The sequence below is a fragment of the Argiope bruennichi genome, chromosome 5, assembly GCF_947563725.1.
Source record: "Argiope bruennichi chromosome 5, qqArgBrue1.1, whole genome shotgun sequence".
Taxonomy (NCBI): Eukaryota; Metazoa; Arthropoda; class Arachnida; order Araneae; family Araneidae; genus Argiope; species Argiope bruennichi.
In genome coordinates, this window is record NC_079155.1 from 14,054,350 (window position 1) to 14,082,043 (window position 27,694).

At 29.3% G+C, this 27,694-nt stretch overlaps 1 protein-coding gene across 2 annotated transcripts; it reads right to left on the minus strand.

Annotated features, from left to right (window-relative positions):
• Positions 1 to 3,475: 3,475 nt before the first annotated feature.
• On the minus strand, positions 3,476 to 25,819 carry LOC129969199 (peritrophin-1-like). 2 transcript variants are annotated; one of them, XM_056083641.1, is made up of 5 exons: positions 25,697 to 25,819; positions 22,448 to 22,749; positions 9,193 to 9,393; positions 6,644 to 6,693; positions 3,476 to 3,670 (listed from the first exon to the last, which is right to left on the minus strand). In XM_056083641.1, the coding sequence occupies exons 2-4, from the start codon at positions 22,722 to 22,724 to the stop codon at positions 6,671 to 6,673; spliced, it is 501 nt and encodes a 166-aa protein (XP_055939616.1). In that variant the 5' UTR covers positions 22,725 to 22,749; positions 25,697 to 25,819; the 3' UTR covers positions 3,476 to 3,670; positions 6,644 to 6,670. The 2 variants fall into 2 exon arrangements, with proteins under 2 accessions (XP_055939616.1, XP_055939617.1); XM_056083642.1 differs by lacking the exon at positions 3,476 to 3,670 and having other exon boundaries at positions 6,643 to 6,693.
• Between the last annotated feature and the right edge of the window lie 1,875 nt (positions 25,820 to 27,694).

The following is a 27,694-nucleotide window of genomic DNA, read 5'->3' on the forward strand; positions in this document are numbered from 1 at the left end:
ATTGCACTTCTCCATAAACTAGGCTTTTTCTGCAAAAATCATCCAAAACATTAATAATAGTCACAAACTTTTGCAAAATTTTAATGTTCTGGTTTCATTTTACTACAGTTTATAACAATTGTTTAGAGATATCTCTTTTGAATACTACATAAATTGCAATAATTTTTAGTGCGGACAATTTTTTCTGTGCTAATTTATAACAATTTTCCAATGGCTGACAGCTTCAAAAATCACAGTTTCACTTTTTGGTGAAGCTTCCTACCAGAAAAACAAAGACTACAACAACTTTAACACTGGTTACTCTTTAATTTAATGACGTGACAAATCAAATAATTGGTTCCGTGGTGATTTAACATAACTAAGCTATAATCGTTGATTCGTGTTAGGATTGGACATGGTTTCGAGATGCAAGGTAAAGGACTTCAACAACTAGGTGCCATTCATTATAATAATGATTGAAATTGTAGATTTATTATGTTGTATTGCAATTGAATGTGATGTGGCAAGCCTAAATATGAATTCTGAACGTCAGTTTGAATTTTATCCACCTTCAAGTGAGTTCTTTATGACTCACACTGAGTACATCTTTGCTGGATTTGTGAAATATATAAATGGATTATAGTTTTTTAAATGGCATTATATTGTGTTTTTTCATTATTACCGTGATTTCTAAGCAATGAAGTGAAACACACGCGGTTGCCTACATTATTTCTTTTGTTGAATTTTTATAAGATTTCAAATGTATTATAGATGCTTTCAATAACATGAAATTAAAAAAATTATGGTTTCTAATAAAACAAATATTGCAAATGGTATAGCTATGAGCCTTTTTTTAAACGTAACAAACGTTTCTTAGAGAATGCAAATTGTGCACGACAGTAATCACGGAATTCGGAAGATTTCTCCTCTGCGATGAAGTGTTCCTCCAGAACTTAATGTATTACACTGAAGTATTAATTTTAATCCCTTTTTATATTTCTCATATATTTTTATTTGCTATGAGTATAAAAAATTTTCATTGCAAATATGATGCTACTAAATTTAACAACATGGATTGTTGATGTAAATTAAGGTATTTATGTGTTATATTCCAAATCTTTATTACAAAATTGGAGAAGATCTATCGGTGTATTTACATGCTTCTTATTCATCTTTATTTCCAACATATCAGAAAGGAGATACCAGTTCCATTGCTTAAAATTTCGCATCACATCAACCAAATTTTGATGATGTGCCTGGCATTAACAATCATATGCGCAATGGTAAGCACTGCTCAGAAAAATCTCTTCTTGATTAAAGCGTCCCCAGAGCCAAGAAAGACTGAAAATGTATGGTAGAATTTTTTTGTTATGAACTCTTTTAAAGGCCAGAAGTTCTACATTCCATTAGTAATATCTTGATTTTTCAATACTTCGACAAAAGGAAACAACGATACAACAAACACAAATGTTTTGTTCGTTATATTGCTGTTTACAATGCAACAAACAAAACGAAATTTCTCAAACAAAACCAAAATCCCTAATATATTTTTTACTTTTTGTAGAATTTACATATGGGTAGCTTGTAACCATCGTGCTTTCATTCGCCAATTGCGCCAACTATTGGAATCATTAGTCTTAATCTAATCATCTGGTAGCAATATTTTCTAAGGAAAAAAAAGCTTCAATTTTAGAAACACTGTACAGTAAGAAGCATCTTGCTATTGCTCATGTAAATTCTTCATAGCGAATATTATTACTTTTATTTTTAATGCTAATAATTTAGACCTTTATTTATCTTACAAGTACAATTCCTCTCACCGGGGGTACTTCAGGAATGAGGATGAGAAGCTCCCAGTATGGTGGTTGGTTCTCGCCATCCTAGTGCGTACAGAAATGGCCGAGGGTGAACTGGAGTTTAATCCCCTTCTTCGCCAAGTTGCGATAACGCGCCAAACCTGGCAATCTTCATTATACACTATGATGGGACATCTGCTCCCTTGCTTTTGAACATTTCGCAAGACCGTTCTTGGCGATTTTTGAAAATTGCGCCAAGCAGAGGGTTAAACTCCGGTCGTACCATGGCCGATTGGCTACTTCTTATCGATGATGGAATGTACTTCCCACTGGAAGAATTGCACCGTGGCCAGTGATGTCTCTCAGGACTCAACCATAGTTCCTGCCAATGCTGTCATGGCGGCACGGTCATTAAGATTTATCCACGTACTTTCGGGCGGGTCGGAGTATCCGGTTAAGGTAAGATTACAATTACGATTCTTTTCACACCCTTCGTCTCAGTGTTTTTTCATGGTTTCAGAATTCGACCTGCAATTGTATTTCTCTCAATTAGTATTTCCTGTTTATGCAATTTGTATGACTACCGTTCATTTCGAAACTTTGAGATGATTTATATATCGATATTAACCATACTATATTGGATAAATATTCCGGTAATGCCATCAAAAATGCAATGTCTCTGCATTCGTGTAGTTTCCAGTATTATCCTTTAACCCATAGGTTTCCAAAGTGGTCCAGGTGGACCCCCAGGGGTCCATTGGAGACCACACGGGGGTCCACGTAGACTTGAAAAGAAAACAGGGGTTCACAAGTTGTAAGTGGGGGTCCACGAAAAATTTTCTGGTTTTCATAATAAAAAACAAAAATTTTGGCTTGGATTGTCGAAAGGATCTTGTTGAAAGAAGTTTTAGTGTCGTTACCAACCTGTTAACAAAAAAAAAAGGAGCAGATTGAACATCAGAGAACGGGGAGGTTTGAGATTGCTTCTTACAAAACTGAAGCCAAATATTGATAATTTGCTGTTAATTCATCAAGTACATCCGTCTCATTAAAAGTATGACTATTTTTTATTGTTGATTTACATTTCAGAGTTCATTGTTGATTTTTTGTCAACTGTTGATTGTTTGTAATAATAAATGTTTATAATTCTGTATAACCACAAGTATTATTTTAATAAATAGGACACAAGAAAATGTGCTACTTTTTTTTCTTCTTCTTGACATCCCCAATTTAGGGTGATATTTTGTAGGAGTTTTGGGAATACAGTATAAAAGTAGCAGCAGGCGGTCTACCGAAAATAGTAAAACTTTGCAAGTGGTCCACGAGAAAAAAAAGTTTGGGAACCTCTGCTTTAACCAGTAGTTACTCCTTTTGTATCTAGATGTTAAATGAAGCCAACTTCCCCACTCGAATGTATTTTTTTTATCCCGCATGACTATATCAATTTCGATTTTACTATGATAATTTCGATTAGATGTATATTTTATTCCTACTTCAAATTATTGATAGATGTAGATATAACTTATAGATATATATAATTATATATAGTTCATGATTTAAATTATCTGTCATTAAAGCTGCATTATTTTCACAATTAACTTAATAATATTAAAATATTTCATTTTGAGAAAATAAGAATTCTACAAAGTAAAAGAAAGGTATATAATTTTAAAAAGTAATTTCAAACAAATAAGTTTCTTAACTGACGATATAGTTTATTGAAATAAAAAAAAAGATAAACAAACAACATATAAAGGATGTGAAATGAGATGAAATTTAAATATTGTGAGTTATGAATGTGATCTCCTCATGCTACATTTTTCGAAAAGTTTCTAAAAGTCTTCTTTCTTGTAAATTAAAGCCATTCTCAGAAGAAAAGATAAAACTTTTTCTTCCTGAAAAAAGAAATTTAAATGTAAAAATGTATCTAAAATTAATAGTGAAAATCAGTGAAATAAATCAACAATAATGAATTAAATAACATTTACTTTTTTGTAATAAATAGAGAATAAGTTGAAAACGAATGAGCAAAAACATGCATTATTCATATTATATTAGATAAATAAAATGCACATACATTATTCATATTAAAATTACACAAAAAGTGACGTAGATTTGATTAATCATTCAATAAAGGAAACAAATTATGAAATAAACTAATTAAAAAACTATTGATCTTTAAGCGTGTTTTGCTTGTTTTAACGGAAAAACAATGCTAACAAATTATATTTATTTATATTATCATACTTTTAAAATATGTAAAAATAAAATGAAAGCAATTAATCTATTATAGTTTTATTCCTTTAAATAACGAAATACTTTCAAAATTTTTGCAGTAATTGTTATGTAAATTATTTAAAGTTCTATGCAGAATTCTAGCAAATAGCGTTTAAAATGCATTCATTTGATATAATTAGAGTGGAAAAGCTCCAAACGCTGCAATTTTTCCCCATAAATATATATTTTTAAACATTTTAAATCCATTTAATCTCTTCTAGCTTTTGAAAACAGGAAAATATACTAAACAAACTTTATAAAAGCTGAAAATGCGCCTGAACATGAACGAAAGCTGTAGAATTGCTTATAATTTAGTTCCTTAATTACTTAATTAATTGCCCCTCTAGACGAGCCATTATCCTCTGAAGAATATTTCAGACCTGCAAATCTAAGAATAAAAGGCGCAGTAGAAAATATCATACATATTGGTAGTAAACTAATGAATAAAAAATGATGAAAAGTAAATTTATTTATAGCATACTTTAGGTGTAAATATATAGTCACGTTAAAAGTTTTGTTGCCTTGGTGTGAAATCTCTATCCCTGCTGTTCACAAACGTTGTAATCAAAACTAATCACTAAAATTGGATTGAAACTAATAGTGATGCACTAACAGAAAAATATTCAATGCTAAATACAAAATAAAAATAACGCAGAAAGAAAATATTAGCAATGAATTTCTAATAGATGAGAGATTAGTATGAATCAGTATAAATATAAAATAATAAAACTTACAGACCTTAATTCATTGAATTTTGCTAAAATCCAAAATACAAAAAAAAATGAAAAAAAATTCGAAATAAATGTTAGCATAACTTATTTCTTTTCATGTCTAAATAAATGTCTAAAAATGTTTTTTCCCACGAATCTAAAACAATTTTAAAATAATTGTCATGGATGCTTAATGTCAAAACAGAAATTGGAAACAGAACAAAGGGTTTGGAATATTTTTAACTCCTCTCACTACTACAGATTTCGTTGGACTTTTCTATTGTAAACTTTCAAAGTAATGAAGAAAAATAGTGAAAAACTGTTTTTCGAGTATTAGTGGAAGAATAACCTTTTTATAGATCTGGCAGTTAAGAGAGAATCCGATGAGAATAATGTGAAAAAAATATTGCGATCGTTAAGTTTGGAATCGTGACTCCAAGTTTAATGTTAAAGTCACTAAAGATTCGTGATGTGCAAAAATTACCGATTCATTTAAGAAAATAACTACATGGGAGAAAGAGGATAAACTAAATTTCTGCAGACACATTTTATGATCACATCAAAAATGACTGGAGCTGGAAGAAAATTCTCAAAAACTGTGTGTTGGGTTGATATGTTTGATTATATTTTTTATTGTAAAAATATATACCAGTTTACTTCGGTATAATTTTGCCTAAATTCTTATAATTGTTGCTTTCATCAGAATTTAACGCAATTATTTAGAACTCGGATAGTTGTAAAAGCTGTCATAACAAAATAAATTGACTTGATGATCCCCAAAACAAATATGAAATAGTTCCCTCCTTCCGCCATAAATTGTACCCTAAAAGATACCTCCGAAATTCTTCAAATACGGTGCAGGTTTTTCTCTCTGTGCCATTTTGACAATGCAACTGAAAATTTGTTTTTTAGCGGTTACTTTTGCAACAACGACACATTTGTTGTTTTCTTTCAGAGGATTTGTAGTACAGGTAAATTCATTTTTTTTTTACATTCTTCTTGATCGTCTTATAAACAAAACGCTGAATTGCCGAAAATAATTCTTAAATAGATTAATATATATGTGAAAAAATTGAATTTTCATTATGTTTTTCATTTTGTAAATAAGGGTTCTATCAGTACGTGGACAGGACTTAGGGACACTTAACATTTGAAATACTGCCATTGGAATCCCAAACACGGCAATTCAACATTAAAAAATTAGCATAATATATGTAATACCTCCAAAAAATAGGGTTCTATCACTGGTAACTAACTGCATTAAGACATGGGCTCGGTTTACAGATTGGTTTCTTAGCCCACCTTATTCAAAACCTCGTAGATCGGAATACGCTTTTGCAACGGCAATATGATTAGCCATCGGACGTTTCTCTATTTCATGGGAAACAAAATTCAGACTCACATTTTCTTTGTGAGCTTAGCTACAATATAAATTGTGATCCAGATAAAAAAAAAACCCAATTCCATGTATTAGAGTTAAGTCAATGTTTTATCTCAAATGCAACCAAGGTGCCTCCAGGTCACTTTGACCAAATGAAGATGATGCACTAGTAGTTCTGCGATGATTAGGAATGTCTCATCATGATACTTTTGAACACAAATAATACGATGTGTGAGTAACCTTTGAATTTGCTATGCATTAGTCTCTCATTCAAATAATTAAAATTGTACATCAGTATGCAAGTATGAATCTGCGACACAAATTACTATAATTGAATAATTCGCTATCACAATAATCAGATCATATTATTTGCAATCGTATTTAATCGTTATGATTATAAATACTATCATAAATATGTGTTACAAAAAAGTTTTACTAATTCATTAAAAATTAAATTAATTTGAAAGTTAGTGTTTAATAAATTTCTGTAATTTCCTTACCTTTTTTCTTAGGTACTCTGACTATTATCATGGCTGCAGCGAAAGAAAACCTAAAAAACATTAAAATTACAGATGTTTAATTAAAAAATTATTATTCAAAATAAAATAATATCAGAAACAAGAAATTTGCTTCCCATTTAAAAAAAATTAAGATTATTTGTTTATAATAAAATATCAAAATATTTAAAGCTAAAATAATTAGTATTTTTTTCATGATCTTCAAACAAAATATACGGTTGACATGTTAATTGTTCTTGAATTTTTACAAGTTCACTTTATACCAACATTTTAGGAAATATACCACAAAATTTCATAAATGAGAGTGCACTGTTAAATTCCTACATATCTCAGGATGCTTCCAACTGATTTCCATCGAATTCTAGCAAAATATAAAAACTGTACGGCTTATTTCCATTTACTCAAATAATTGTAGTTTTGATAATAAATGACTGTACTTTTCTCTTTCAATGATTGCCGACAGTAAAAAAGAATTTATTTAAAATAATTTAAACGACAAACTCATATAAATAAGCATGATAGCAGTTCTGAAATCGAACAGAAGAGCTGTAAGCACAGTCCATGGTTGTTGTTTTTTTACAATACACACTAGACTAGATAAAATTTACTCATTTAAAATAAAAGAAAAAATATCAAACAACGTAAAAAAGAAATTTAGATCAGTAAGATCAAAATAGAAAGCATAATTTACCAAATATGACTGTTCTTCTACTTATTTCTCCTAGTGTATCTTTCCAAATATATATGCAATTTTTAGAAAATGCGAGAAATTATTTTTCATAGCAAACAAATTATTGATATCATTTGCAAATCTTTATCATCTTTCTTTGATATGAAGCGAGTTCAAATCATTTCTTCCACATCAATTTTATTCTTCATTAAATACTTTCATGGCCGAATCTTCACAGAAAAACGTAAATTGAAAACTAATTTTTACATCATGGAAAGATAGTTCGTCCAGCCTTCACGGAGAAGTTCAGAAAAAAATTTGCAAATCTAAAAGTAGTCCAGCTACTTCTGATCATGTAATGTATCCGCTTAATTTTTTATAACTTATATTCCGTTTAAGGACTTTTACTGCTGAAAAAAATGCATTTCCTAAGTATAAACCTCTAGAAAATCTACTGAACTTAAAATTTTACAAATTCAAACACTTTTCTAATCAATTGTCGATTTGAATGTACTTTTATATAGAACTGTTATCAGTTTTGTTTCACATTTCATTGCTGAATGGCCAAAATAGTTATATATTTGCCAATGGGAAAAGCTTCGAAAAAACTAAGAAGTTCTTTTATAGTCAGTACTAATTAGCTCTCAATTAAGAGTAACATTTTACTTAGAATCGGCTTAGTGATATCGGGAAAGTGTTTGACCAACTGTCGCGAATAAAAATTATATTATTATTATATAATATAACAAAGAATCACGAATCAGTAATATTGCTTAATCGCCTTACTATTATCATCATTGAAAAAAGAAATGTACATATATTTTGAATAAATATCAATTCCATTCTTGTTGCCAATTTGACGACTATCTTATGACAAGAATGAAGGTTCTGGAAATCGTGATAATAGCTCCATTAGGAGCCGAGATTCAGCAGTCCTTCTAGAAAATTACATACCATGCTGGATGGATAAAAAAGGCGAAACGCTGATATGATGAGTGAATTCTTTCTTGAAGTGTTGATCTAGATGCAACCTCATTGGTCTCACACTGAGCTCTACTGCTGTCATATTTCTGCTTGTGCTGTTAGTTTCTACGAATTCTATACTTTGTGTATTCCTTGGATGTGTTTTTAGTTCATTCAAGACGGCATAAAAGCCGTCTCAGTTTTTTTTTCACGTCATTTTTTTTGAGGTATTGAATTTTAATAATATTTTTGTCCACACGGTGTGCAGTCTGTCTCGAACCTATTGCCCGGTACTTCGTGTTTTCTTCTTTTCCTTTCTTATGCAAAGCGCCGCTAACTTTTATTCAATGAGTTTGATTTCTTTCAGAATATACTCAACGGATGGATTTCTGCAGTATACCTTTCAAAAGCTTTACAGAGTTGCTAAATCGTTCTGAAAAAGATACAAGTGTTGTCCAGTACAGTAGATTCATAATAATGCCCATTCACATATGGCTCAGTGCACAAAACATCTTCAGCAAGTGTCCCGTTTCGAGATGCTTCACAATCATCCATCTTATAATCTTCATCTTGTTCTAAAATATTAATATCTTTTCTGTTCAAGATATTCTTGTCTAATTGGCGTTTTTAACATGACGATGAGTTGAAAACGACTGTTATACAACGGCTTCCGTGTTAGCTTACTTCTACGATATAGAAAAATACAAATTTATTCTGCATTATGATAAATATCTCAATTTCAAGATAAGGTTCAAAATATCTTTATCAATAACGTAACAGTTCTTATAAATGCTTCCACAAGCCTAAATTTTTTTTTCCAGCTTTAGAGAGAATTATTTTTCGTGTAACTTTCGCATATAAATGTTACATTATAATACAACGAAATACGAAAACTTACGTGCTTTGCAGTTCGCTCTCCATGAAAAATCACAGACTCTCAACTCCGGGTTGTAATGCAGATCGGAAGGACATCGCCTCGGGTAAGCAATCCCGTGGTCGCACAAGTAATACATTTGGCAGTCTGTGGGATGCGCAAATGAAACAATGTCTCTTCCGTTTTTCTCCGGACAGGACATGAATGCTGTATATTCATCAGATTCTGAAATTAGAAACAATTCAGTTTTTTTTTAAATTCTAATTAAAGCATAAACGAATTACATATATAAATCAAGGATTTGCCTTAAGCAATTTTTATTTTTCACTTCATTGATATTTAATCCAAAATTATATTTCTTGTGAGTTATACCAGCAAATGTTGTTCACTGACGTCAATCAAATTCCTTTAAAGTGACTTATCTAACATAACTTATAGTTTCAGGGACTATCTTTTTTGTTTAATAATATTGATATTTTAAAGCGATAATTTCAGAAAACATTATCTGAAGAAAAACGATTTCTTTACTAGCTTACTCTGCAAAACAATACCTTTTTAATAATGCTAGTTTAATTTTGAGCTATAATTTTCTCTACTTTCTTCAATTCTAAAAAAATATTATTTTTCATTCTACCTACAATCATTTCTAAGGAAAATACAGGGTGGGCAAAAAGTCTGTAAAAATTTTAAAAATTCATCAAACCATAAAAATATCCAAAATAAAAAGCGGCTTCCAAGTTTAACATTGATAGGTTGCGGGATTTTTTTTAAGGTAAGAAAATAAAAATAAAAAAACAGCCGACAGATGGAGCTGTTACGAACGACTTAGTTGGAAATATGTAAATGAGACATGCTCTGGATCCAGAACCAGTTCTCCATTGCATGCCATGTAAGTGAACAAGAAATCAGCGACTGTAGCACTGCGTAAATTCCGACTTCAGAAAAATGTGAAGACTATAAAAGGACCTTTAACAGTGGTTGGTCTCATCAAGCTTTTTCTGCGATTTGTGGAAACTGGATAGTAAAAGGTCCAAACAACCAAGTCTGAGGCAGATACGATCGGAGCGTGTTGCAGCCGAAGTGGGAACATTAGCGTCAAAATCCACTGCAGGGATTAGCAGTGAACGGGAAGCTGCAGACGTTTGGACTAACCACTATACTCAATCCGTAACATTCTTCATGGAGTTCATAATCAGTATCCATACAAATTACATTCTTGCCATGACCTTTTACCGTCGGTACCGTAAAGAGAAAAGCATTTGCGAGGTGAACTCTCTCCAAAAAAGCTTTAACATCTTCTGGACAGATGAAGCTCATTTTTCGCTCCTTGCGACATTAGTTAACATTAACAGACATTGCAAGTTTCCATGGCCTTAAGATATTTGGCTTTGGGGAAATTTAAAATCCCGTTTGTATCGATCCCTTCCATCCAACCCGCAGAGCCCTATCATGTATAAGCTGCTGCTGGATTTGTAACATGCCTGCAATGTTTTATCACCTGTGGTGGTGGACATATGGTACAAATATTGTTATAACGAATGATTTGGTTACATTATTTTTGTTATGTATGTGTCTTCTCTTTCACTTATGTATGAAACGCCACCTTAGGTTGTTTTTTGATTTTTTTTCCCTTATTTAAAAAAATTCCCGTGACTTATCGATGCTAAACCTGCAAACCACTTTTTATTTTGCTTAATTTTCCGGGTTTTATAAATTTATAAAGTTTTTACGGATGTTTTGACCACTCTGTAAATATAAAATTTTCATTAGTTCCAATGGCAACGGCCATGGATTTGGATGGAATAGTATCATATACATCTTCAGTTATCGTCAACGCGATCATTAAAGATGTATATGATACTTCTCTGGAAGTCAGTATCATCTCACAGGACGTCACAGGGTTTAATACTATAATTAATAATACATACCATATTTTCATTCAGTTTAAACGGCAACGATTATGTTAAGAGAAAATCATAAAGAATATGACTTTTTTTATGTAGTACCGTGACTTTCCATTTCTTCCGTGATTTCATTCTTTACCTATTGAATTATTCTGGCCACAATTTGAAAAAGTAATGTAGTTTTATGTAAAATCACATACATTTCTATCAAGATCGATGTATAAGAGTGTTATCGAAAATAAGTTCTGGTGTTAAATATGATAACGATAAATAGACAAGAAACTCAGTCGAATCTTTCAACTGCGTGAGAATGCAAATATACAAAACCTTAAAACCTTTAAACTAACCTAGAAATTATTTTTAACTCAACACCCTTTAAATTAACCTAGAAATTATTTTTAACTCAACAACCTTTAAATTAACCTAGAAATTATTTTTAACTCAACAAAACTTTGTGGGAAGTGTGTGTGTGTGTGTGAGTGAGTGTGTGTGTGTGTGTGTGTGTGTGTGTGTGTGTGTGTGTGTGTGTGTGTGTGTGCGTGCGTGCGTGCGTGCGTGTATGTGAGTGTGATTACATTAAATATGTCTTACTATTCAAGGAATCAGAAACAATGAATTAAGGTTTATTTTGATTATCAATAATGAAAAAAAAACCCTTCCGCTTGCTTGAATTAGTCGCTGTAGAGCGTTTGCGTTATATTAAATTTACGCCCTAAAATTGAAGTATTCTGTTTGTAATTATTATAGAACTTTTTTAATTTACTTTATTTTTTTCCCTCACTTTTTATATCTCACTAATGTTATCAGCCACTTCAAATAATTAATTTTTTCATTTATGTTCTGTTCCACAATACATTGGATTTTGCATATGCACAAATTCACGTGTAAACATATTTTAGTTACATTAAAATTCCTGGAAATAATCTGATTATGTCTTTTATCTGATGAATATTAATTTTGATCATATCATATTTATAATACTCTAGAACAATTACTATAAAAATGTTAAAAAGGATCTTTATATTATTATTATTATGTAGAAAAAATGAATGACTTTTTAACAATTCCCAGTTTAGACATTTTGCGATCCTTAATGGTGCACACTAGAATAACGGTGCACTTTAAGAGGACCTTCTTTTTTTTAAAAAATGATCCATTTAGTTTTACATTTCAGTAGATTCACGGCATGTTAATGATTTATTTATAATTGCTTTTTTCTTATCTCAGTAACTTTGTGAAAAATGTATATATTTTTATTTATTGTAATTTATCAGTTATGAGAAAATATATACAATTACATTTAAACTGACGCTTATAAATGTTGTAATGATTAAATAAACGCAATGAAACAGATTGCAATCTGATGAATTGTACCTGACAAAGTTAATCTTATCCTAATAATTTATAATTCATAGAATTTGTTTCTCTTGCAAATTTATTTATATGGCATATAGATTAATATATTTTAAGTTGATTGGTTGCCTTCGATCCTTAGCCCAGTAACCCTAGTCTGCTTTTTTTTACTTCTGGTGGGACCATTGTTTTTTATAAGCCTTTAAACTGAATCTTAAAAGCATTTTAAATGTCATAAGTCATCTGAAATGAAAACAATCAATTCAAATATAGAGCAACACTAGTGTCATTTATCATTCCATTTACTGCTAAGTAACCGAACGAAGCAAGATGATAAATATCTAACTGTAAATAAACATAAAAAAATGCTTGTCACTGAACAAAAACCGATTGCTGAACTTGCATTATTTATTGCTGCTGTCTCCTGATTTGACTAAAAGATAATACATTATCACTTCACTTCTCATCCCCCCCTCTCAATCGATTATCTCATCATCAATTTTAGATTAAATTTCGGTAAATTTGTCATCCTCTCGCGTTATCTTCTTTTCCCGAGACCTTGAAAGTATACGTGACTTTTTCGGCAACACGCAAATTTCACTCTTGCAACAGCTTGCGTCCATCATTATTATCTTCTTTCTGACTCGATTTACAGGTTGGTCGCAAAAGTCTTTGACCTATTTTCGAAACAATATATTTTAAGATATATCAAAACTTAAGCTCTACGTGTCGTGGAATATACAATTCTACACATTTTTTAACTTTTTTTAAAAAATTAAAAAAATGAAGATGCAAATTTTAACTGTTTTATTTTTTTAATTGCTGAAAATGGTTTTCTTTTGTTTTATAAAAGCACTAGACGCCTTTGGCGACCACTGTATTTGCAAGGAATAGTAATTTTGTTTGATTTCTTTTAAATATCTGCATAATTTCCTCGATAAATTATTTTTAATAATCAAATAATGATAAACAATTAAGATATTTTATTATCCATACCCCTATTTTGTTTATTGTTTGCATTTTAATTTTTGTACAGACATCAAGTCATATAACAGATGCTAAATATAACATGTAATTGCATTGAAAACGTTGTTGGCCACGTTAACTAACGTCTAATTGCAAGCTGTCGAACATGAACTTCACTTTCTTATTCCATATTCAAAATATATAGTTGATTCTAATATTAAAATGAATCAATACATTTTCATTGTATTACATTAACACATCGCTAGTCAGAAACTTAATGAATACTAAGCAAAATCTTTCAGTATATATATATGTTATTTAATATCTCCTATGGATTAGATAATGGATTTTAAAAAAAATTAGTGAAATAAAATTTAAAAAAGTAATGAAAGGGAATGTTTATACAATACAATTTTCCGAAAGAATAAGAATAAATAGATTTTTCGTTAACAACGTTCAATAACGAAACAGGGGTAATAAATTAAATATTTCTAGATATAGTGAAAAATGATCTAAATTCTATTGCAACGAAGAAAAGTATTTTTGCATACAATGTATAAAAGTATTGCTTAAAAATTGTCAAAATTAAAAGAAAAACTGAACACCAATTAAATTTATATATATATTTTTAAAAATTGAATTTTGAAATGATGCGAAAATTATTTTTCTGTAATATTATTTATCGAAAAAAATAGCAAATTTTCACTAGACTTTTAGTTAACTAAAATTTCCAAAAAAAAAAAAAAAAAAAAAAAAAAGGAATCACTTCTAGATGGTCAATTCCACCTTCTAAGAAAATCTGAACCAAATTTGGTAACAAATCCAATCATCCGTCCTGTAGATAGCCAACATGCATATACGTCCGCTTTATTAGTGGAGATAAATACGGTGGCTAATGGTGCCAATCCTCGCCATAATTTATGGCAGATATTTTGCAAAGGGGCAAAATATGCAATGATTTTTAGTTCATTTGATCAAAGTTGCCTCCTGTTTTGAATGTTACTGAGGACGTACTTATGTGAATGGTTACTTATATGAGCTGGTGGTTGAAATTTTACCAGTTTTTTCTGCTTTTGTGTGCCTTTACACTCGCCATTTGATTGGCGCGGTATAATCAAATTTAGATCTTGCACCAATAAACTCCAATATCCAATCTAATCCAATTGTGTTAAATCCCTGCATTACATGCTGTTCAGTAAGCCAATTTCTCCTAAAAAGCTGAAGCTGCATTGTACCACTCATGACAGAGCACGGAGATGAAAAAAAAACCCTTTTACCAATCCTTTTAATATGAATTTACACATTATCTATGCAACAGTTAACTTTAAAAATCAACCTTAAAACTGAACAAAAATTTACATGAGATTCTCATTTTTAAATTGTTTGCGTTGCTTATACTCTGCTTTCTTTAAATATTCATATTTTATCGCCTTCACAAAATGCTTAATGCTTAGATCAAAATTTTATGAATAGAGCTGAAAATTATTTGATAAAAAACGTGACTTTACAAAACAGATGATAAGGTTAATAGTATCTACGGTTCTGTAAACTGAAAATAAGCAGGCAATGAAGCGATCTTGAAAATTATAGATATGCTTATTCGGCGTAATATACTCAAATTTGGCTCTTGAACCAATAAACTACTATGTCCAATCTAATCCAATTAGGCTAAATCCCTGCACTACAGGTTGTTCAGTGAGCAACTTCCCATAAAGATCTGACGCTGAGCTGTGCTTGAAACCACTCGTGGCATAGCACAGTTGAAAAAAAGATAACTTCTTCCATTTGTCATTTTCAACATAATTTTTAGACTATCTCTTCTAAAGATATTTTTTTTAAAAAATCAACCAGAAAACTGAACAAAAATTCATGGGAGATTCTCATTTTTAAATCATATTTGAGTTACTTATATTGCCGTCTTTAAACTTTAATATGTTATCATCTTCGCAAAATATTTAATGCCCAGGATTTTATGAATAGGATTAGAAATTATTCGAATTATTCGAGATTTCACACAAAAAAGTTCTGGAAAATTAATCTACAGTTCTGGAAAATTAAAAATATACTGTGAATGAAGTTATCTAAAAAGTTCCAAATCTAGATTACACAGGAGATAATAGGAATAAATTTGTACAAAAAAAAAATCATGCTCTCTTAATTTCTAAGATATTAACAAGTAATATAAATTAAGAACATATGTTTCCAGACAACTGGCTTTATCAGTTTAGCTGAAATCTAGAATTAATGGCATGCATTGAAGTTTGATAAGGACAATTAAACCATGAGATTTCAAAACCTTTTAATGAAAATTGTTCTTAATATAGAAACTCCCAGTTAAAATTAAATATATTAATGCATTCTTAAGACGTATGCATTGAAACAAAAAAGATATTTAAGAAGTAGTGATAGAATTGTTCAAAGTTTTAGCTTTTCTCAGGACAAAAAATACCTACCCTCAAATTTCCTTATTTTAAAATCACCTGGTTAAATTTTGCAAAGAATCAATAAAAATTGGTAAAAATGAGATTGGTATAGTTGAAACGATAACCCTTTTAAGGTTATGAGAGTAATATATATATATATATATATATTACTCTACTATTAATATATATATATATATATATATATATATATATATCGGATTAATTTCCTCCGAAATATTTGTGCATAATATTGGTTAATTTTTCCCAGCCTGAAATGGCTGCTATCTAAGTCCATCTGGTTCATTTGTTTGCAAAGGCTTTAAATTCCTTGCCTCCGTTTCTGCGATTGACTTATGCTTACTTTTAAACATTATTAACTCAATATATTGAAACAAATGAAAGCCTGATTATATATATATATATATATATATATATATATATATATATATATATATATATATATATATATATAAAACAGAAATGTAGAAAATAGTGATAGAGTAGATCAAGGTTAACATAAACTTTAACACGTTTAATTTTTTTTTTAAATTAATAACAATTGTAAGCAATATTGTTCAAAAATGACGATATTATTCAAATTATTAGGATTTTATGAGGATATTATTATTAGTAAAATTTGAACTTTTACTATAGTAAAATATTTTTTGTAATATTATTTGTTCCAAAGTTACTGCAGTAAAATGATAAAATTTCCGCTAACTTTTAATTAACTGAAATTTAATTAAATTTTATATTTTGAAAAGCTGATAATATTCTTTCTCTTGTCTTAGCGAATAAGTCTACAAAGTTTGGTTAAGTTTTAGCCCAATCATTAAAGAAAAGACGTGGGATATGCATATGTGCACACCTAACTAGAATAACATTTATTTATATTAAGACACAGGAAGCAGCACTTTCGATAATAAATTTCTAAATATTTAGATAAAATTTTTTATTGCCTCTCTTTTTTATATATAAAATTTAAAATAGCAAATTTAAAAATCAGGGAACTTTTAAAAAGGCAGAAATTTTATGATACAAATAGAATTACTTTTTTTGAACTTATCTTTTTAATGAATCCATCCAGTTTTGAACGGTATAAAAAATTGCCAACCAGTTAAAATTATTGTTATTATTATTATTATTTATATCTCGTAAATCATACTGATATAACAAAAAGTTTACGAAAAAATTAACTTCCAGAAATCTTAAAATTAAAAAAAAAAAAAATGACTCTTTCATTTTCACTATGAGTTATCAGTCTTGCACTCTCGAAAGTAGTAGCAACTTTTAATTATCTCAATCTCGCTTTTATTTCAAAATTCAGTTCATTCTACTCGACAAGATCTATCAAAGTAGAAGCTGATATTTATTTCAATGAAACGATAAAACATCTATTCAAATTTTATGATAACCTATAATTTTATTTTGCTTCTGTGTTCTTTATATTTATTGTTTCAGCTAAGACTTTTAATTATCTAATCTTTATTGAAATATGTTGAGCTTAGAATATTTAATCTTTGTGCCTTTTTTTCATTGTGCCTAATGTCCTATTTAAACTATTTATAACGTCATAATTTTGAAAAATATTTGTAATTAATTTTTAAATATTTATTATTATTAACATTTTAATTACTTTATCCATAATTTAATGTTTTGTGTATTTTAAAGCATTTAAATGACAAATTTTCCTAATGCCACTACACACTTTTTATTTTCGTTTGCAATTTGGTTCTTAAATTCGATTCTGTCTAAACCTTTCCAATATAGTTTTTTCTTTTCCAAAATTAAAATAATTTAGGGCTCTCATGGGTCAAATAAAGTATAAATAGCTATATTCTGCTAAAATAAAAACAAAAATTAACTATAGGTGCAATTTTGGAGCCATTGGGGTTGAGGTGACCATATAAAATACAGTGGATACGGGGAAAAATTGCACTAACATATGAATGTAAACACAGAAAACCATTGGGACGTACATTTCACTATATTCCCCACTTACTTAATCCCTTTGGGTGATTTAAAAATATCAGTGGGACATATATGTCCCGGTGGGGCCCAAAGAGTTAATATTAAGATTTTCAAGCCTAGTCCGATTTCTCCCCTCATACAATATTCAAGTTTTCTCAAAATTCAATTTCCAAATATTAGTAAGTTAAATCTTGGTTTGATTTATTTAAACATATATTCCGTTTTGTATAATAACGACGCAAAAGAAAATGTAATTCTTTTCCTAACTTTTTTGTAACTTTCTATGCTTGTTGTTTATTGATATTCTAAAATTTAACGAATGCACTTTAATTATACTATCAATCGTTAATGGAAATCGAGAAATCTGTGACCATTCAATGTCATTCACTTTTAATAACATTTTTCAAATGACATAAAAGACCATATGAAATTCATAAATTATAATATACCATTTAGATAAAATTTAGCTACATAAACATTTTCATTAAAAATTTACTTTTTAGTGCATGTCACGAGAAATAAATAGCATCCCCACGAAGAATAATATCCATATTAATTTAAACAAAAAGCCACCTAAATGCTACTTGAAGCATCATCATATCAGATATTTTGGGATTTAAATCTAATTACAGTTAAAGATACATTTTATGTAACAAAAAAATACCCTTTAAACTTTAAAACATAGATGAAATGTTATTTCAATTATTTCTCATTTAGTTTTTAGAAAAAATAATACCAGAAGTAACAAGCTTTAAAAAATCTTTTCATGTTTATGTCTCCAGTACAGCATATCATCTCCTGCCGTGGATTTATCCTTAGTTTCTGAATGTTATCAGGGGCGACAATCATTCAATTCCCCAAATATCTAGACAAGGCGGTGATAATTCATTTAGACTGCACTCATTTTGCAATTTTGAATCAAATCATTTTTCTGTTTTATTTTTATCCAAAAATGTAAAAGTAGATACGCAAGTAAGAAAAACTAAGCGTTAGAATTAATAATTCACCAGACTGTAGCCAAAAGATACGCTTAATATTCTCTTAAAAAGAGAATTAAGTAAAGATAGAAGCTTGAAAACTCATTCTCCCCTTTCCATGTCAATAGAAGAAAAGATCTGTTACCTATTCCACCATCTTTAGGTTACATTATTTCTGTTTCAGCTTCCACGTATGTTGCGATACAACAAAACAGAACAAAACTCTTCTAATGAATTAGTTCCTCAAAAAGAAAGAAATTATAATACTTATTTGTATGATATCAATCCGATCCTGGATACAAAGTAGGAATAAAAATCTCTGTTTAACTGTGTGGATGTAAGAAATGAGTAAGAGACTTTTGCACTTTTAATTCTCGCATATTTCAAGCATAAAGCGCTTTCTGTGCTTAGATTTATCGTACACTGAATGGAATAGAAAATCCACAATGGTACATTATTTTTCATCTTTAACCGATTCTGTCCAACACACATTTATAATTTTAGTCAAAAGGTATTAAATTTTATCCTTTTTGGGTTAAGGTTTATGTAAGTTAACACATTTTCATATACACAAACAATGAAATCAATCAATGGTTACTGTTCATTTCAGAATTCTAAGATTTGGATTATTGTACTTTACTAAGAGATGGTATGCAGAAAGATCAGTGGTTGTAAAATCTCCTAATTCCGCGAATAATCTACACTACTAAATGTAAACAAATCCTTTCATGTTTCCTCTCATCCCCCCTTTTTTTTTTGACGAAATAAACGCCTTCTAACGCATGCGCAAAAGCACGGAAGATTTCTGTATCCGAGAATGAACAGAACCTCGCCAACAGATATTTTAATCGAAAATCTGATGCAGATATTATTATAACGCTTTCTTTTATTTAAAATAGAAAATGTAAATTTAAGAGATAGAAATATATACGAAATAAATTTCCCCAACGTAACACATTTTTCAGTTATTTTTTTCCCATGCACATAGTAGGTGCATAGACAGGCATACATTTTGCAAAGAGATTTCGGAAACTGATACATACTTACAATTTTGGTGGAAAGATATTCAAAATAAAAGCTACCAAAAAATTTGCGAATTTTTTTAATCCAGTAAAATATGAAACAAGACAATTCAACAAAAACTAAAAATCTTCATAAATCCACAAAACCTTTTGTGATGATAGCAATATTATTTTTTCATTCCTTACATAATAGCATTAATTTAATAAATTCCGTAGTTTTAATTAAATGCAATATAATTTTCTTGATTACTTGATTCTTGATTACTTGATTATTTTGGTTATCAAATAAATAAATAAAAGCACGCGCTATCAAACGTGTATTGTGTGAGAGAAACTTATTCAGCCATGTATTGGATGATAGTTTTTTTCACTTCATGACATTCTAAATGTCCATTTCACAAAGACGCTTCCTTGCAGATAATCTATATAATATAATATGTGTTTGATACAGCTGTCATACAACCCGTAAAATACAATATAAAAGGGCTATAAATCTTAGCCATGTCTTCAATTCTCAAAATAATCAAAGGATAATTCAAGTTTTCAGTTGAATAGGGATATATCGGAATTTATCTTTTAAGAAAATTAACTTAGAAACAAATTAAAATGCAAGCTGTGCAAAATTCAGTTTTAAAATTTTGTCATAAATTGAGAATTACACCTTGAGAATTACCAAATTAAACTTACCTTTCAGCTTATTTAATTAAAAATTATTCCTAAAATCACTGATATGCGTTTGACTGCTTTATATCGGTCATTCATTATCTTTCGAAAATCATTATTGAACGAAAGCTTTTAACTAAATCGGAAGCTTGGATGCTATTGGAACTTGTTAGGAAATCAAACACATCTAAAATACTAAGATCCACAGGAACATCACAAATGCAATTGTAGGCTTTAAAATAATTTTTGAAGGCTAAAAATGCATGCTCAAATCTCTAAGGTTATAGACGAACGACAATGCGAAATGGAAATAGATTTTCATGGTCAGATTCCGAAATATTAGCACGGAAGACTAATGTTTAGCACATTCACTTAACTACTGATATCAGAATCTAGATTCAAATTATCCAAAACCGACTACAAATCATAAGTTTGTATTTTCGTAGATTTTCTGCCACAATAAGTTATGGTATTGATTCCAAAAAATGGCAGAAGAGCACATCATCGAGAAATTATTGTTGTAATGTTTTATTTTCCGATCAATCATATTTAGAAATTCATTGAGATAATTGGTATATAATAGAAAGAACACTGTCCTAGAAACAATCATGCAAGAAAGGGCTATATTGAGAGAGGGGTTGTTGTTGTGTAAAGCCGACCACCTCGCCACCAATGAACGAAGCAGTATCGACAAGTCTTTTTTGTGGCCGATTGCTATCTTCAATATAGTCCGTCCATAACACTGACAGATTCACCAAACTGACATCGCTTCGAGAACAGATCACCCCCAACCACAAATTGATCAATCACTGACCTTCCTCCTCAGCTCCCCGTTCACCTATCTTCCTATTAAACAAGGAACAGGCCATCATTTAAAAAAATTCTCTTCGAAATTTCCAATATTCCTCCAAATTCTCGTTTCACAGTATTTCAAATCGAAACAATTGAGAAGGGGGGAGGAGTAATATTGTAAAAAATTTCGTTCGACATTTCTTTCAATAGATAAACCGACTTCCACATGTTTTAAAATAGATCTCTAATGTGTTTGTTAGAATCGATCTCTAAAAATGCATTTTTTTCTTTCATACATATGTGGCTATTTTTCACATTACTTATCGTTAATATTGATAATTTATCACCATTAAATCTTTTATTTATCCACAATATTTCCCAAAATCTCGGTATCCTTTATTGATTTCAGAAATGTAAAGACTGTTTCATGTTGAATGGTACAAAAAAATACTATAGGACGAATTCTGTAATTTATTAACTTAGATGAATCAAAATTAAACTGAAACTACAATTATACGAGTTTTATCCAACAACAGCGAAAATTCTTCCATTAATAATGTCGCTGTTAGAGATTACTAGGAGAAATCGTTCGCCGCCGTCATTATCAAAATGGCTTCATCCGTGCAAGAGAAAGCATTCTAAGTTTTCAAATATGCCAAAACATCTTCGTTTATCATCGTTCAAAGAGAATTTTGCGCGATATTTAATAAAGAACTATCGCATTGTCACAACATTTAACGATGGGTGAAGCAGTTTCAGGAAACAGGATGCTTATGTAAGAAAACCAGTAAAGGACGAACACCCACCAAAACCAAAATGGTTGAACAAATTCTTGCAAAGTTTTTACAAAAGCCTGAAAAAACAATGCGTCTCATGAGTGCAAAAACTGAGCAACCTCGAACAACGGTGTTACATATGTTCACTGATGAGTCGGACTCATTAGCAGGGATATTCTAACACGAGCATGGCAGAAATAAGAATATCGCATAGATATTTGTCGTGTCACCTGAGGGGGACACACAGAGAACAGCTATAAAAGTTTGTATAAATCTAGTTTCATTGAAAATTTTGACTAATAAAGATAAATTAATTACAGAATTCATGGACTTGCTTTATTTTTTCCCATTTAATATGAATCACCCTATATTTCCCAAGTATGTTTATGTAAATAATGATAATCGAGAACGGCCAAGAAGTATGACACAAACCTTTTATGCAGGATTTGTGCAGAACGCATTCTTGTTCTGTGGCGTGGAAGACGAGTCCTCTGGGGCAAAAGTACCTGAGAGGCCCTTTGTCACTGCATATGAAGGCACTTCTGCAGTTAGTGGGATCCGGTATCAAGCGAGGAATCTTTCCAGAGGATGACGTTGGACATCGTGGAGCCCATGTGAAGTCGGATTGAGAATCGGCTGATGGGAAAGTATCTACAGTTACCAATACCGTTCCGAGCAGGAACGAAAGAAAAACCATAATTTTAGCCATGGTAAAGAACTAGTAAGCTTCTTCGCTATAGAAAAGAGAGATAAAATAATGACAGATGGAATAAATTATTTAATCAGTCCTTAATGAATATCAATAGAGGAATGATTGAGCATTACAAAAAGCAAGAGCCTAATTCAATCTTGTAATAAGCCAACTGATTATAAAAGCGTATGATTTCCTTGCATTAGCATCATATCATTGTGTAAAATATGCAATTTTTATTAGGTAGGTCTTAATGCTTTAATAATTACTTTCCACTATTTATCATTATTTGCTTTTTAAAGTAGTATGATTTCACTTTCATCGTCAAAAGGTAAGTTTTTTTTTTTTTTTTTTTTTTTTAAGAATTTTTTAAAAAAACCTACACCCAAAATTAAATTTTATAAAATTTTATTTTTAACCAGTGGTCTCTTCAAAAACTTTTAACATACTCTTTAGTAAAGGTGTTAAACCCCTTCTTCCCTGTATGAAATTGTGGGCCTTGAGTAAAGCCCTCGATGTCTTACATAGCAGTGGTGAATAATAATTACGAAATAAAGATCTTTGGCGTGAATCTACAATTTTTACTTAATCTAGAGTAAAAGTAGTGATCTTTGGAGATTTTTTTGCACAATTAATCCTTGGCATATCGTTAATATACAAGTACCTGAAAGTCCCATATGTGTTTTTGGTGTTTTTTATTGATTTTTTTCATTGAAGCCGAGCCAAAATACAAACCAATAGACGACAAATCTTCAGACAGAAGACGGTTCAAAATTTAATATGGATCTACCTTTAGAATACTAAATTTATAAGCCTAATTTTATTTAGCTAAAATATTACGTTTTATCTATTTATCGCATTTACACTCAAAAATACGTCAACAGAAGGTCAACTTGCTGTCATATTTCGTTCAACATTTTATACGAATCTTCATTTTTTTCACTCGGAAAAATAATTAGATGTTTGATTATTTACCTAACACAAGAACTTGCTTATTAATCCAATATATATATATATATAATTGTTTTAAATTGAATTTTCCCAAACATTAATTTACATCTTTTTGCCACTATGTTGATAGTTTTAACAATCAAACTTAAAAAATAAAAACATAAAATACCAATGCACTATCTTGAATGTTGCCTGGAAAAGACATCCTAGTGAAAGGTTAAAATTTTATACAAAATTTTATTCGTGTAATTCCTTAAGTTTTGTAGTTATAGGATAGCCAGCTGACAGACTTCCTATTAAGGGATTTTAATCAAAATTTGATAGAAATATACAAGTTTAGTGTTGATGCATCATACTAAATTTCACCAGTCTAGCTCCATTTTTAAGTTGTCGTGTTCTGAGACACGTAGACAGATATATTTCCGAAAATGTATTTTTCGAACTCAAGGAAATCAGAATCATGGAAATTCATCAAAATTTCGAATTCATTTTTTTAACGATTTCAGTACTTTCTCTAATCAATAAGTTTAGTTTCCGCTTATATATGATAGAAACTTCACATAAAGTGCCGTATAAAAAATAGTGCTTAAAAAATTAAAGGAAATTTCAACTTCTACTCCGAAACACCGCAACATGATAATATTTTAATTCCATTAATCTTTTTTTAATTTCATTTTTTTAAGTTATTCTTAATAATAGCAAAGATAATGTGCAAATAAAAAAACAGTATTCGATATCATCATCATATACTTGAGTATAAGTAATTATAACAATAAAAAGTATTGTTGCAAAATATACTTAAAAATTTTTTTTGTAATTTATTAAAGAGAAAAAAAATGTTCAGAAATATAACTAATATGCTAATAACTGGAATTTGAAATATAACTAATAACTGGAATAATAATTAAAAAATAACTGGGATAATAAAAACAAATATAACTAATAACTAGAATATGAAACGGATACAAAAATGGTTTTTGTGTGATCACATGCCTTGAACAATCTGAAGTAATCATTTCGTTTGATTCTTATTTAATTTTTTATTTCAATAAAAGTAATTATGTGCCAAATTTGGTGATTATAGGACCAACACACTTCATGATTGCATAACATGATAATATCATACTAATCGTTATAGATTATATCTAATCTACAAAGTTTATCATGCTCAAAATCAAATAATCTGAATTTGACGTAATACTTTTCACGCCAAACGATATTCATAACTATTTTAGAATAATCGCGGTGAATAAGTGTTCTACTAATGAATGATACAGACTGGAAAAAATTCAGATTTTCTTTTACTTCAAATTATTAGATTTTTAATTGTTCTTAAGCCATTCATTCATATATTCATTTTATTCTTTATCATCTTTATACAAATCTGCAATGTTGATGTAAGGGCTACGTGAAAAATTTTTATTCCTTTATCTAGTTTATTTTTAAGTCATCATGTTTACAAATACAAGAAAGGATAATTCATTGTAAATTCACTTTGTTTAAAATATAACTTCGTTCTTTTGATATACATGACCAAATGTCAAATTTCAATATTTGACATCGTTATGTTTCCGAACTATCCTGTTCATATATACACGAACAGGAAGACAAATATAATTCCAAAAATGTATTTTTTGCACTTGTTGAGGTTTAAATAAGTGGAATTTGACTCAAATATTGATATCGAATAAAAAATTAATTAAAATTAAAAATAAATTCATAAAACTTGAAATCTTTTAGTAACTCAAATGAGTTGCAGAATTAGAATTAAAATTTATTTATTTAATTCTCAGAAATTTATATTTTAGGCTAAATTATCTAAGAAATTTCAAACTAAAAATATAAAACTTTAAGAAGATTAAATTATTTTTATCATCAATTTAAATTAAAACAATGTTTTTAAAAAATTTTTAAAAATGTTTATACAATCGCAATAAACACTATTTATTATTAAATTTAATGACGTCTGAAAAACACTTTATTAAAAAAAAAAAAAAAAAAAAACTAAGCATGAAACAAAAACGAATTTTATTACATACCGGTTAGGCAACAATCCTTTGCTGTGATGAACTAAATCTGAAAATGAAAATACTTTATTTCAACATTTCCATTAATAAAAGTTAGAACAGATAATCTTATTAAAAATCATTGTTATCTTTCGCCATACGAACCGCGTGAGTTATTTGCATCAAAATGAAAATAAACATATCTATCACGACTAATTTTATCTCCTAAATTTATCTGCACTCGAAAGATGATGGTGCAAAATCAGCGCAAAATTTGAAAGGGAAGGGTGTCTATCGGTATTTTAAATTAATATACTTATTAAATTGTATTATTTATACTCAAAAAAATTTTATATAACTGTAATTAACACAATTCAAGATTTAATATGAAGAGAGAAATTATTATTTTATTTATAGAGATTTAAATTTTAATTTAGTTTCGCGGCTTTGTTTCCATAACTAAAAAAATTTTGGGAAAAATCGAAAAAAATATTATGGCTTCAATGATAGTATAATCTTGGTACAGAGATAAAATAGAATATCTTGTTTCTTATTTAGCTGGTCTGGTTTTATCGCGTGGCTATTCCTTCGTTTGTTTCGAACAGAAAGTTTGGGGCTTTATTTTACTATCGAATTAAAGATCTTAGAAAGGAGTTACTCTAAAATTGTTTTTATTTCGAAAATTTAATTTGCAACAAATTAATAAGAACATGATTGTAATCATCTTAAACATTCGTTGACAGAATATTCAGTTTTCAAACGCTTGTAAATCGATTTAAATGAATGCAGAAATAAGGGAAAAAAACTTATTACTGATAAATCAAACTTTTAATTAATTTCATGATTATTTTATTTAATTAACTTTATTTAAACTTTTAATTAATTTCTTGACCAAATTAACCCTTATGTTCATTTTGTATACCATACATACAACTTTATAAAAATATATTACCACTATAAAATAATTTTTAACTTAGTTTTATTAAACAATTTTTATTACACGATTTTTGTTTAATTTTTTTGAGGTTTTTTTTATAGCGTAAAGAAGCTACCTATATACATTTTTTTTTGCCTTTTTTTCAAAAAAGCCATCTTGCCACGATTAGGGTTAATTTCATGATAAAATTTCTTTATTAAAACGTTTTTATTTTAGTCAAAATGCACCAAGTTATTTTATTAATTAAGTTTTATATCATGATCATTTAAAAAAAAATAAATGATACAAAGAAAGTTTAAGAAAGCTCACTGCAAAAAAAAGAAAGATAAAAGAACAGTTTTACTAAATTAAATATAAAAAGAAGCGATTGTAGTCTTTAACTTTCTTTTCAAAAGGTGAAATTATGTTTTCCCATTTCTCTTAAATTTCCGTGTATAAAACAAAACTGCTGAAAGAACGCGAAATGTTTAATATGTAAAACTAAAAGTTTGATCCTTTTGCTTGATATTATTATTCCTTATAAATAATTTCTAATAATTTCCAAATTGAATAAAATCTGTCGTAGATGTTAATCTTAATGATTCGTATGCAAATGATTATCTTCTAAAACACTGTTTATGATATAATAATACAAAAATAAATTTCAACAGAACTTGGAATCAGCTGATGTAAATCATGCTGAAAAAGGAATTTTGGAGAATATGTATATACTTTCGCAATAGAATTGTTCTACACATTTCATTGATTTTTTTCCTACTTTCTCGAATATGAAGTATAGTGAAAGTATAGTAATTATCAAAAAGTCCGAACTCCCACGTTCCTCAGTTCGAAAAACACATTTTTGGAAAATGCTCGTCTGTGATTAAGATAACTCAAAAACGCTTTGATCCAGACGGATAAAATTTGGTATATGGTCTTTATAACAAATTTGTAAATGTCTACCAAATTTCGTACAAACACCATTCAGAGAAAGTCTGTCTGGCTGATTGTTTGAATTTAATTTAACACGATAACTACAAAACGAAGTGAACTAGATAAATAAAATTCGATGGACAGAATTAACATGCACAGTCTAGACACTTTTCAAATATTGA

Excerpts from the sequence above, each read along its gene's own strand:
- LOC129969199 (XM_056083641.1), bottom strand. The coding sequence starts at position 22,724 with ATGGCTAAAATTATGGTTTTTCTTTCGTTCCTGCTCGGAACGGTATTG. Across the intron at positions 9,394-22,447 it reads GCACAAATCCTGCATAAAAG|AATCTGATGAATATACAGCA; the intron begins GTTTGTGTCATA and ends TTCTAATTTCAG. Across the intron at positions 6,694-9,192 it reads GAGAGCGAACTGCAAAGCAC|GTTTTCTTTCGCTGCAGCCA; the intron begins GTAAGTTTTCGT and ends AATGTTTTTTAG.